General features: G+C 37.3%; 1 protein-coding gene across 3 annotated transcripts; it reads right to left on the bottom strand.

Annotated features, from left to right (window-relative positions):
• Positions 1 to 4,709: 4,709 nt before the first annotated feature.
• LOC137491033 (uncharacterized) lies at positions 4,710 to 13,061 on the bottom strand. 3 transcript variants are annotated; one of them, XM_087250168.2, is made up of 4 exons: positions 13,022 to 13,061; positions 12,144 to 12,295; positions 6,629 to 7,675; positions 4,710 to 6,543 (listed from the first exon to the last, which is right to left on the bottom strand). In XM_087250168.2, exons 2-4 carry the CDS (start codon positions 12,226 to 12,228, stop codon positions 6,515 to 6,517), a joined length of 1,161 nt encoding a protein of 386 aa, XP_087106294.1. In that variant the 5' UTR covers positions 12,229 to 12,295; positions 13,022 to 13,061; the 3' UTR covers positions 4,710 to 6,514. The 3 variants fall into 3 exon arrangements, with proteins under 3 accessions (XP_087106294.1, XP_087106293.1, XP_087106292.1); XM_087250167.2 differs by having other exon boundaries at positions 4,710 to 7,675; positions 12,144 to 12,298; XM_087250166.2 differs by having other exon boundaries at positions 4,710 to 7,675.
• Positions 13,062 to 13,908: the final 847 nt, after the last annotated feature.

Here is a 13,908-nt window from a genome sequence, read left to right as displayed (position 1 = left end):
TGTAATTGCACCAACAAACTATGTGTCTAAGCTGTGCTGCCTTACAATAAACATCTAATGATGTTTTCTGTTCCAAATGAAGCGAGACACTAGTTTTTTCCATTCATCAAATTTGCTTTTTGGTTTCTCCGCTGGTAAAGCTTTAAAGAGAAAAAGTGGGCATGGTAATATATTCATCTTTATTATCTCTATTCGATTATATAGATCTAAAGATAGAAGGGGCCATCTTTTCAAAGTTATTATAGTTTCTGTAATGGGAAAGTCATTTATTTTTATAGATATCTGATAGGTCTGCAGAGATTTGAACTCCCAAGATATCTGATAGAAGGTATGTTCCATTTAAATGCATAATCCTTGTGTATTTTATCATCTGGGTTATAGTTGCATTAAAGAGTTTGTGTTTTAAGTAAATTTAATCTATATCCTAAATGTAATCCAAATTTGTCAAGAGAATACATCACCTTAAGTGAACTAAATTCTGGGTATGTAAGAAACAGAAACACATCATCACAATATAAACAAATTTTATGTTCTACATCTTTAATTTTCACTCCCCTTATTTCTGTATAATCTCTGATTAGTTGTGCCAATGGTATAACAAATAATGCAAATAAGGAAGGACTTAATGGGCACCTTTATCGACATCCTCTAATATAATATGTTCTGAAAATATCCACAGTTATTTTAATTCTAGCTGTAGGAGTTTAATATAAAGATTTTAAAAATGTATAGTGTCATTCTCAAATCCAAATCGTTGCAGAACTAAATATAAAAAATCCCAACTCATCGAATCGAAAGCTTCTTCTGCGTCTAGGCTACTTAGAAGAGTGCTAATCTTGTTTTGAGCTATATAATCTATTACGTGAAGGGCTCGCCATATATTATCATATGTTTGTCTTTGTTTTATAAAACCTGTTTGATAAGTATCTATTAGGTCTGAAAGAATGTCCTATAATCGTTTAGCTAATATAGATGCATAGGGCCCTATCATACACCCGGCGCAATGTGGCACAAGACGCAAAGCAATTGCTATTTGCTACTTTCACCTCGGCGCAAGGGTCATTTTGAGGCATTGCGCCAAACTGTTTAAATAGCAAATGCATTTGCGCTCGTATGTGCGCCTATAGGCATTCTGGTCTAAAAAAGCAGGCGTGTTTTGGCGCGTTGCTATTTTGAGAAACTGTAAATAGTCTGTTCTTTAGACCAGAACAAAGTCGGTCTATTGCCTGGCGCAAAGTGCGCCTGGCTTACACACTACACACAAGATGCAGAGCAATACGCAAATATCATTACATACGAAAAAGATATAATATGTTAAGGATATATATAATAAGGATATATATATATAGGATATAAATATAAATGATTAAATTATTACAAAACATATTAATTTTTAGCCTACATGAATTTTAAAACCACAGTCTTCATACTTTCTTCATCTCGGGAGGCTTTTTCAGGTCATTTAATTTGCTTTTGTATAATGTTGTTATTATTAGTAATATTATTTATTATATCCATGTTTATATTTGTTTGATTAAAAACAAGCTTAGATTTGTCCACCTGTCAGGTTTTAGACCATATGGGGCACAGCAGGTGTATTTGGAAAAAACTCAGTTTTTTGAACACACTTGATTATCAATGTTAAAATTATTTGTTTGCTGGAAATTAGAACTGAGTTATTAAACTGAGTTATAGAGTTTTAAAACAAATTTTTGCGCTTAACAAACAAAATTAATTATTTATAGGCTAATTGATGTCTGAGCGTAAAGGTTTCCCTATCCACGAGAGCAAAATCGAAAGTGAACTTACTTTACGTCATGTAAATAGCAAATGCAAATGCGCTCATGACGCGACGCAACTGGCTCTTAAAGGTAATGGGAGATGAGTCGCTGATTGGTTTATTCTCAAAACACACCTATAACTCATTAACAAAATAAACTCAACCCTTTTAGACCATGCGCCATGGCGCAAAACGGATTTTCCCGTCCTTAAATTAGAAAGTATGGATTCTGACACGCCCTCAAATATTTTATTGAGTTCCACTTTAACTTCTTTGATATTATTAAAAATATCTGGATATTTACCATATTTAGTCTCTAAATCTTCAAGTTGTATATTTAGATTATTTATGTAATTCCATTTTTTTTTCTTGATCACCACATAATAAGTTTACCTCGCATAACAGCTTTAGCTGCGTCCCATCGATACTAGGTGACACCTCTGCATTATTATTATTATGTTTTAAATATTCTAATAGTTCTTTTTTAACATATTCTACACACGTTAAATCATTCAAATGATTACGTTTAAATCGCCAAAATGTCTTACTTGGTTTATTGTCCAGGTACACTCTTAAACATACTCCTGCATGGTCTGAGATGTCCCTTGTTCCAATTTTACAGTCTTTTATTTTATGTTGATCTGACCCAAACATAAAAAAAAAAAACAATTCTAGAATGAGACATGTGGGCAGAAGAGAAAAATGTATATTCTTTTTTTAAGAGGGTATATGTCTCTTCATACATCTATCGAGCCTAATTATTTCATCAAATATCTTATTTGTCTAGTTTCTTGACTAATTTGCTTATTAGAAGATGAGTCCAATTTAGGCTGAAGTTGTACATTCCAGTCTCCCTCACAGATCAACGTACCTGATGTCTCCTTGGCTATAACACTTACTATTTTTTGGAGAAATGCTTTGTCTTTTTCAGGTGGTCTATATATACTAACTAATGTAACTTTGTATTGGTCGATAGTTTCTTTAATTAGGTTATATCGTCCTTCTTTATCAGTAATCTTAGAAATTAATTGGAAGTTGATTTTATTTGAGATCAATGTCATTACTCCTCGTTTACGACCATTATTATATGAGGAAAAGAAAACCCTAAATACCATTGTTTCTGATTTCCTATGTTCTGTATCAGAAAGATGTGTCTCTTGCCAAAAGATTATCTGTTGGTTTTCTCTTTTAATTTTAGCCACAAGTTTGCTTCTTTTAATCGGATTTAGTAACCCATTAATATTCAAAGTAATTACTCTATATTTGTTTTTGCATAATCAGATGTTTTTGCGAAGATCACTGTGAGCGGAACATGAAAAACACAAACATGAATATCTTGAACCACATAAAAAAACATTAAGAAAAAGATCTCCAAACCTTGAAGTCTTAAATAACTTCTTAACGTGAGGGGAAAGCCTTCCTACTCTAAAAAGCCCTTCCTTGCTGTGCCTATTGTTATTTAAATATGGTTTAGGTTATCATATATGATGTACACAGGAGGATTAATACCAGTGTGTATAGGAGCTCTCTTTCTCAGCTTCTTAAGCTGCCCCGAATGAGTGAAACTCTAGGGTTGGGTATCATTTGGTTTTTCGATACCGGTGCTAAATTGATACTTTTAAAACAATACCGGTGCCAAAACGGTGCCTGAATCGAATCTTTTTAGCCACAAAATGATGGTGGACGACTCTTCAAAAATATTTTATTTGACAAATGATTTTTTTCAAAATAATTTTAATAGAACATTATAATTACAGTTTAAAGTAAACATCAGTTAATATTGTATTACATTAATACATTTCATTTGATCATTTGTTGGTTAGCATGAATTTAAGATTTGCATTATGAAATTACATTAGCTTACTATTAACCTGTGGGGGGCGGGCAGGGGCCACATACTTTTAGGAGCACATTTTAACATATATATCACAAAATACTTAAAACATTATTGGAAGTCATTTGTTTTCATCCATCACTCTGCAGTCTTCATAAACAAGATAATTAAATAACTTAAACTCAAAATAATCTTCCTTGTTCATTTATTTGACAAGTAACATTGTACTGGTGTAGGAGAACACATTTCTAACACTCAAGTACATCAAGGCACATTGCTGCAACTGTAAACTTTAACAGGCCTACAGTTGAAGTCATTTTATTTTGCCCTCCCATTCATTTAAAATAATGTTTCTGAAATATTTACAGTGTTTCCTAAAACATAATTATTCTTGAGTCATAATAAGTCCTATTTCTTATTGTTTATTTCATGAATAAAAGCCGTTTTTAATAAAAAAAAATATAATAAGGTCAGTAATATTAGCCTCCTTAAGAAATATTTACAGTATATTTTTGATTTACACAACAAATCAGTTACAAAATAATTTGACTAATTATTTTAACTTTCGTAGTGAACTGATTAAAGGGGTGGTCCAGAATGTAATTTTAAGGCTTGGTTGTGTAAATAAGATGCAAAGCAATGTGCGCTCATGTTTCACTTGAAGGAAATCATGTTATTTTTTCATATATCTCACTTTGATTATACACAGCTACTCAGCTAACATGAAAACGACTGTCATATTGCCTAGTTCCTCTAAAAGGCCCACCCTCAAGTGACTCTGATTGGTCATCATCATAATGTGCTGTGATTCGCCGATCGGCTCCACGTCACGCCCACGTTGTGTGTAAACAGTCAGTCAGTTAACACGTGTCTGTAACGAGTGAAAATGGGATGTGGCTCCTTTAAATGTGTTTCTGTGCCATTTAGTGTGTTTATGTGTGTGCGTGTATATACTATGAAGTGTCTGTAACATGAGAAGTGCATGTGCGCGGGATATTTATTGTTCTTTTTCTCTCATGCTCGGATTAAGTTATTTTCTGTGGTGACAGATTAAATCACAAGATGTGAGATGAGACCCGTGTGAGCCTGGATTGATTTGTTTTTGCTGTTACACTCCAGTTGGGAGAGCATTGCTGTATTTTTTATTTTTTTTAATCAATGTGTTACAGGATGTCTTTCACGCATATCCGGAATATGCCTGTGTAAGTAACATGATTCGTTCACATATCTTTTGCGACTTTATTGTCTTGAGTTGAACGCATGGAAAAGCTGCCTGAAGACAATCAGTGCAGTCGTGCACACACATAAGAGACACACTGCCATCTCACACAGAGAGACGCAGGTGCTGGCCAAGAGTGCGTGTATGTATGTTTGTGTATGTGTGTGTGTTTACAGCCGTTTGACTGATAAGTATGGATTTGTAGCTAAGTCGTTAGCGATGAATATAATTTCCCGTTATTTACATTTATGCTAAAACACACCGTTAAGGCTAGACGCTGTACATGTCATGATCAATTTTAACAAATAAAAACACTTACAGGTCATGACTCAGAGTTCACAGCGTCTCCTTGCTCCATCTTTGAGGAGATTTTAGCCGAATCCAGCACTGAACTGGGAGAGATTCTGGAAGCTGCGTTTTGTCAAATCATGCTTGCTGTGTATTTTATAGTTCTCTGGAATATAATTAATATTGAACTGTAAGCACTTCTGTGCTTCTGTCGTGTCATTTGGAAGCCCAACAACAGAAACAGAGAAGTTCTGTGGAAACAGCAGGATGGCATTTCTCCCTCTGCAATGCAGTAACGTTACAGCGCCTCTGGCAATGGCCATTACCTGTGCAGTGTGGGACGCGCAATAATGAACTTTTGTGATCTCACAGTATTTTTTGGAAGTATTTTTTGTAGTCCCCAAAATTCGTTCATTGTAGGCTTTGCTAAGCTAACTCTGTAAAAATCAAGGTCTCCCTTTGCATTGAACTTTGAGCATTTTACATTCAGAGATGCTGTTTATGTTCGCACAGCTACATTACACATCAACTAAAGTTTAAAATATGAGATCATAGTGGACCACCCCTTTAAGTCTAAATTACACTTCAATCTGAATAAAAGACTATAAAATACTTAAAGGGACTTTGTCTGAATACTGTCTTGCAAAATAACTAGTAAAATGTTCTGCACTGACTGTCAGCATAAAAAAGTAAAGTTAAATATTAGAAACGAGTCAGTTAAACTATTAAATTTAAAAATGTGTTGTAAATAAATCATGTGTTCAAGACGGAAATCAAAAATGAATAAAGTCAAAACTAAACGAGTTGAATATGACTTACATGAGCGTGACTGAAAACTACATTTGATCAATGTGTTACATCTGTTCTACATGTGTCATTAAATTTGACATGTTACCCCCTTAACATTACACGCACTTTTGTGAAGACAGTTGCTGTGTAAGAATCCTTGCTTGTAAAATATGCTTTAGAATGCTTAGTTTAAGCAAATTGGATGAACGTGATCACACATGTTGATCTGTAGAGTGTCGCTCTCGCTCACCGAAAACCACTGGTTCCAGGCTAAATGCTCTGTACTCTGCACGTTGCGTGCGTCTGTTCCCTAGCGACAATAACAATTGCTTGATATCGCTTGTCCGTATTCCTCAAAGTTGTTTAGAATTAAATGTTTAGTGATGCTGTGACACAACGCCTATATGTGCCTTTTTTCATGCACCCCTCACGTTCATGTTGCAGCACCGAAATTAAGCACCGAAATTCATATGCTGATTTAATACCGATACATACCAGTTACCAAGGTAGCGGTGCTAAAATGGCACCGGGTTTCGGTAACCAACCCTAATACACACTGATCACGTCTACAGTTTATCTCCAGTGTGAATCCTCTGATGTGCTTTCAGGGTTCCTGAGTGAGCAAACCTCTTACTGCAGTGTGAACACTTGTACAGTTTCTCTCCAGTGTGAATCCTCTCATGTGTTTTCAGGGTTCCTGAGTGAGTAAACCTCTTACTGCACTGTGAACACTTGTACGGTTTTTCTCCAGTGTGTATCCTCTTGTGCCGTTTCAATTCTGCAGCTGTAATAAAAGTCTTCTCACACTCCAAGCACATATACTCTCTCACACCAGTGTGAATCTTCATGTGTTTTTTAAGGTATGATTGGCTAAAACTCTTCCCACACTGAGTGCATTTGAATGGCTTCTCTCCAGTGTGGATCATGAGGTGTTGATTAAGGTGTGATGAGTGGATGAAACTCTTCCCACACTGAGTGCATGTGAAAGGTTTCTCTCCAGTGTGGATCCTCATGTGTACATTAAGGCATGATGATTGGATGAAACTCTTCCCACACTCAGTGCAAGTGAATGGTTTTTCTCCGGTGTGGATCTTCATGTGTGTATAAAGCGATGATGATTTACTGAAACTGTTCCCACACTCAGTGCATGTGAATGGTTTCTCTCCAGTGTGGATCCTCATGTGTAGATTAAGGGATGATGATTGGCTGAAACTCTTCCTACACTCAGTGCAAGTGAATGGTTTTTCTCCAGTGTGGATCCTCATGTGTCTATAAAGCGACGATGATTTGCTAAAACTCTTCCCACACTGAGTGCAAGGGAATGGTTTCTCTCCAGTGTGGATCATCATGTGTTCATTAAGGTGTGATGAGCAGTTAAAACTCTTCCCACACTGAGTGCATCTGAATGGTTTCTCTCCAGTGTGGATCCTGATGTGTTGATTAAGGTGTGATGAGCAGTTAAAACTCTTCCCACACTGAGTGCAAGTAAATGTTTTTTTACCGGTGTGGATCTTCTTGTGTCTATAAAGTGATGATTTGCTGAAACTTTTCCCATATTGATAGCATGAGAATGGTTTCTCTCCAGTGTGGATCCTCATGTGAGTCTTTAGTTTGCTTTTGCTTGCCAAACTCTTTCCACACTGAGTGCAGGTTAAACAACTCTTGTCTCTCACTTTTAACAGACCATCAGTCTCTAAATGAGTTTTGTCCTCAATTTTGACATGATGTTCCTCCTCTTTACTCTCATCGTAATCTTTAATTAGGTCTGAAATAAAAATAAGTTTACTTTTTAGTAAATCATTAAAACTCTCAGTGAAAAGGCACTTAAAAAAATTCCCATTAGAACAACTTTAATTTATCACACCAACTTCAAGTTCTCTAGCCACACCCAGACCTGATTACTACCACACACGTTCACAATCAAGAAATCACCTAAATAGGACCAGTCTGACAAAGTGAAGTAGACCAAAAGAGCTTCAAAAGCTAGACATCATGCCAAAATCGAAAGACCTTTAAACACAAATGAGAAAGAAAATACTTATGTCACTAGTTAAAAAAAGAGTGAAGGGCTTTTCCCACAGCTGGTGGAGGAGACGAGAGTACGGTTGGAGTTCACTGTAGTGCATACATTTGTTTTTACTGTAAAATCCTCACCGCATGCGCAGATTTAGGAGACATTTATGCAGAATGCATCTTTGCACCTAAAAGCGCCAAACGCAGCACTCAGGAACAGATTAAAACAGTTGTTATGTGAACTTGAAGTAAAAAAGCCTGCAATGCTTGCCCCGCCTTTGTGCTCTATTTATTGGCTCACTGCTCTACAACTGAATGCAAATGATTGGTTAATATCAGCTGTCAGTCACTCAGTGAATGCCTTCTGCCTTCAGATGATGGGAGCTACAGCTGCGAAAATGTGAGGCACTGAAGATGAGAGAATGAAAATAACAGACAGGTTTACCTTAAGTTATTAATAATGGCGCATCTTATTAGTAATCATGTGCTGAATGTTAATCCACCATTTACACTTTAACAAGAGTGGATAAAAGACTTCTAGTGGCTTTAAGTCCGCTGGTAACCGTGTTTGGCACTGAATCTACACATTTAAGCGCGAGAGGTATTGTATAACCCTTCATTTAATCCTCACGATGCTGTCAGCCATGCAAGCAGCAGCTATAAGTAACATTTAACACAGCTCATAAAAAGACTGTTATTGCTATTAAGATGACATGCAAATAATAAGTTATATATCAATATAAATGTGGGGCGGGGCGATGGATCGTGATGCAGGCCCAGCATCGTGAAGTTTGTCGGCCATCGGCAATGGCATCTAAAAAATTAATACAATTGATCAGCTACACTCAACATCATCTTCTAAAGAGCTTCTTAAAAAAATACTTATTCTGCAAGCGGAATGACTCATTGAGGATCTCCACATAAGATCACGCCAGATTCATTATGAACATGGTGAACGAGCTGGCAGGTTATTGTGTTACCAACTGAAACAATCCTCAGCAGCTGGCGTTATAGTAGCAGTTAGTAAGGATGATGGCAGTATTATTACTGATTAACAGGGTATTAGTGATCAATTTAAAAACTTCTATAAAACTCTTTACAGCTCTGAGGTAAAGGAAATTGAACGCATTGAGAGCTTTTTTAATTATTAAGAATTACCATCCCTCTGTGATTTAGATCAGTTGACAAAAGAAGGAATTTTAACACCTTCTAAAATTAAAAATACAAAAAAAAAAAAAAAATCAGAAAAGTACCAGGCCCTGATGCCGTCCCGGCTGAGTTTTATAAGAAGTTTTGTGCCAAGTTAACACCCCTGTTGTGCAAGGTATTTGCTAAAGCTCTTGTATCGGAATCACTCCCCCCTTCATGACATCGGCTGTTATAACAGTACTTCTTCAAAAGAGTAAGGATCCACTTAAATGTGAACCTTATCGTCCGATCAGCTCACTCTGCTGTATAAAATCCTGCCAAAAGTGCTGGCAATCAGAGTGGAGTCAGTCATGAGAAATATAATTCACCCAGATCAAACTGGTTTTATTGTTGGGAGACAGTTATCTTACACCCTTTGTTGCATATTTAATATTATTTATTTACCTGAAATAATACCAATCCAAAGGACTTAATTTCTTTAGATGCCCATAAGGCATTTGAAAGAATTGAGTATATCTATTCATTTACAGTGCTTAAAAATTTGGTTTTGACCCTGGACCAAATGGCTTGTTTCCACTGACTGGTACAGTATGGTACAGTTCGGGTCGGTACGGGTCACCTTTACCAGGCTTGCGTTTCCACTACCAAGGGTACCCTTTTAGTGGGCGTGGTGTATGACAAAGTTTCAGTCGACGTCATTTTCGCTCGAGAAAATGTCTACAATAAAGCTGCACAGGTCGTTCACATATCATATGAAAAGCACTTCTCACAAAACAGATGCTTTACACACATAAATACTTGTGTATAAATGTTTATTACTAACTTTTCTATGAACATTAGTTGATTATAACTGCAGATCAATGACGGTGCGAAATAGCCTACTGTAACGTCTGTAATTATATAAAGTAAATAAATAAATGAAGATATATATGAACACATACAGACCCTTATAGTCTCTGATATGTTACCAACTACAGAAGAACTACACAAAGCAGACATTTCGTCCTTAATTAAGTTCAAAACAACACAAAGTATAGCCAGGGCCGGAGCAAGCTGAACTGCCGCCCTCAACCCTAATGTGAAAATGAAAGTGACCGGTTATGAAAATGAAGTGAGGTGTCGCAGACCTCTTAATCAGCACACTATGCGCGGATATAACTGAGGACGCGCGGGTGCTGAAGGAGGGAGGGAGGTGTCGCGGACACTGCGCTCTCTATTCTGCCGCCCTATGCGCGGTTGTAACTAAGGACGTGCGGGTGTAGCGGACCTCAATTCTGCCGCCCTATGCACGGATATAACTGAGGACACACGGGTGCTGATGGAGGTGTCGCTGAGACCGCCCTCTCTATTCTGTCGTCTATGGGCGAATATATCTGAGGACGCGGGTGGTGAGGGAGGTGTCGCAGACATAACTGAGGACGCGGGTGGTAAGGGAGGTGTCGCGGATGCCGCCCTCTCTATACTGCCGCCCTAGGTCGCCTCTATGGACGCGCCGGCCCTGAGTATAGCCTCCAGTCAGTGAAAACCTCTCATCTGTGTCTGTAATATTCAGTAGCACATGTAGCCTCTGTTAGAGAGTCATTCCATCATTCCCAGTTCATATTAGTCTAAAAGGTGATAATAAAGATTAAGACAAGGCAGTTTGTTCACGTTTGCTGAAGAAATAACGTGCTCCTTGGCTTCGCCTTTTTTCCGCGCTCCACTCCCGCATTTGTCCTTTTCTTTCTGATTGTGTCACAGAATGTGTCCCGCGTTTGTCAGCTTCTCAAAGGACCGGGTTTCCAAAGCTTGTCAATAATCAAGCGCATATATTATTATCAGCTCAAGAAGTTTGTTATTTCAGATAGAGACGAGCGGCGAGCACAAGGAAGAATGCGAAACCACTCAGGCTTCAGACCGGCTCGTAAAAAACTACGCGGCACAGGGTAAATCCGCTCTTCTCCATGACTTTGTGGCTGTTTATCTAGATGACGACAGGGTTTGTTTGATCCCGGATCGACCATGGCTACATATGTATATAATTCCGCTGTAATCTCTCGCTGTGTATTTTAAACATGGCGGGTCCTTTGTTTGCATTCTGGCTTGTTGTGTCTACGAATGACGTATCTCTGTAAACCAATAGCGTTCAGCTGCGCGTCTAGCTCTGCCTTTTAGGGCCTACTCACACTATGCCATCCGTACCGTGCCCAGGCCCCTTTCCCGGATCGTTTGAGAAGTGTGAGTGCGCTGAATCAGGCTCAAGCACGGTTCACTTGGCTGGCCCTGGCCCGGTTGGAAGAGGTGGGCCTGAGCGCGGTTCACTTGGGCTTTGGGTGTGAGTACAAAACGCGCCAAAGCCCAAAACTGAAAGCAAGACGTGACTTTTAAGGGACTGTTTCATATGGATTTATTAATCATTCTTACTGTTCTGTAAACGCAAACTGCCGTAGTTTATTAAAGACACAAACTCCTCACAGCACGACAGCTGCGCGGCTTCAGCAGACCTCCTCATACCTGCAGCACGAGAGCTTTATGATTGTTTATGAGCGCCAAAAGTGGCGGATCTGTTCGGCGAAATATCTGACTGCGTGTCACCGCATCCCTAAGGACTGTTTGGCGAAATATTTGACTGCATGTCACTGCATATCAAACGACTGAAACGATATAACTAGAGAAATCTCCACTGTGCTGCTGAGAGAGCGCTTCTCACTGAACAGCGCAGCAGTGATGACGTAAGCGTGCCGAGGCCCGTTTGTGGTGTGAGTGCGGGCCGTCGGGGCAGACAGGATGGGGGACAAGCGTGCTTTGGCCCGGTTCGAGGCAACTTTACCTAGTGTGAGTACGGCCTTAGTGTTTGGGACCCTTTCAAAAGGGTGCCAAAAAAGTGGTACGGTACGGTTTGGTTCGGTACGCCTTTTAACAGTGGAAGCGGCCATAAAAGCGTACCAAACCGAACCACTTAGTGGAAACGGTCCATAAGAGCTTGATTAACATGGTAAACAATATAGAGACTTCTAAATGAATGAATGTGCGAATATAAAACCAACTTTACCTCTATATGACTGAGTTGGTGTTTGAGAATGAAAACCAACCTGTTTGTTCCTGCGTATCTTCCTGTTTGACTGTGAATGTTTCTTCAATCTTCACATCTTCACTCTCCTCTTTAATAAACGCCATCTTTATAACAGTGTGGAGATCAGTCGCTTCAGCAGGATTTTTTTTCTCTGTGTTTGGACACTTTATCCTGCTTAAAATTAACAAAACAATAAAAATGTCCTGTTTAAATAAGTAAAAAAAATTAACAGAAATAAAATAACTTCTCTTCAACACTTGCTTCAACAGTTACAAAAACGAAATCAGGTATGTCCAAGCATAGAGGTAAAGTTGGTTTTATATTCGCACAATCAGACTTTTCTCTTAATAATATAACTTCATGAAAGTATTATTTGCAAACTCTAAACAGTGAAATCATATTAGCAGCCAATAACTATCAAAGTACAAAATTGTTCACAAACCAATGAATAATTTTGTTTAGTAGTAATACTTGCATGCTAATTCAAATCGAATATTCAAAGTAACATGGTGAATAATATAGAGACTTATAAATGAACGAATGTGTGAATATAAAACCAACTTTACCTCTATAGTCAGAGCTATAAAGAATGAGCTGATTAAAACTAGTACTCCGTTTCTCATACATAGGGATGTATATTTAGAATGGAATGACATTATGCTATTTAATCAATTAAACCTTCATTAAAACACCTATTACACACTGTTTCTGTTTCTTTAGTTTATTCAAACAATAGCCCTCATTACTGTGAGTAAAATAATACTAAATAGTATAAAGTGTTAAAATAATGTTGTCAACAGCAGCATTATGCATTAACAGCATAATTTAGCATCAGATAAAAAAAGCCTAAAACTTTAATCAATCGCTTTATATAAGTGTAAACGCTTTAAAACAAACCTTTCTCCAGCTGAATCCAGCGCAAGAGCGGCGCAGACTTATGACGTCACATCACGCCAAAATAAAAGTCTTTTCTTTTGTTTCGCTTTTTTTGCTATTTGCTGTTGCAGTCATGACTTCTTGATACATTTCTCGCTCGTTTTCCACTTTCTCTCCCTCTCTCTCTCTCTCTCTCTCTCACACTCTCACACACACACACACACACACACACACATATATATACATATATATATATATATATATATATATATATATATATATATATATATATATATATATATATATACATATTCAGTATTTGAAGTTGATCAAAACCTTTACTCTAAACATTTTAAAGACAATTTTAAAAGACTTGTTTAATCCACTAAAACTAAGTATGTATAGCAGGAAATCTAACAGGTATAACAAATAAACTGATGGGTGTTTTGAGCTGAAACTTTACAGACACATTCTAGAGACACAAAATTATATTAAATGCTGAAAATGGGTAAAATAGGTGCCCTTTAAGTATAAAAGTACCCATTACTACTTCATGTTTTAGTTTCACTAGCTTGGTCATTATCACTAAAAAGTGCCTTTGATGTCCCATGATTTAACAATATTATATGGACATAATGTGCAATAAAGAAACTCTGATGTTTTGATATAATTGTTAAACCTTTACGCACATGCAGGTAGAATTATAAGTGTTTTGAAATATGTTTTTGTAAATTTTTGCGTCATTCTTTCATTGAATGGATGTGATTTTGCCATGTCCACACACTGCTCAGACAACTTCAGTGAGTCTAAAATGTTGGTAAATTAGATTAAATTAAAAAGATTTGGAAATATTCTCATTATCTTTAACAGGTTGTTTAACAAAATCAATTTAATAACTTTTATTTTAT

The sequence above is a fragment of the Danio rerio genome, chromosome 4 (genome assembly GCF_052040795.2).
Source record: "Danio rerio strain M-AB ecotype USA chromosome 4, GRCz13ab, whole genome shotgun sequence".
NCBI classification, from domain to species: Eukaryota; Metazoa; Chordata; class Actinopteri; order Cypriniformes; family Danionidae; genus Danio; species Danio rerio.
Note: the sequence above shows the minus strand (reverse complement) of the source record. Positions and strands in the feature narration are given on the sequence as shown.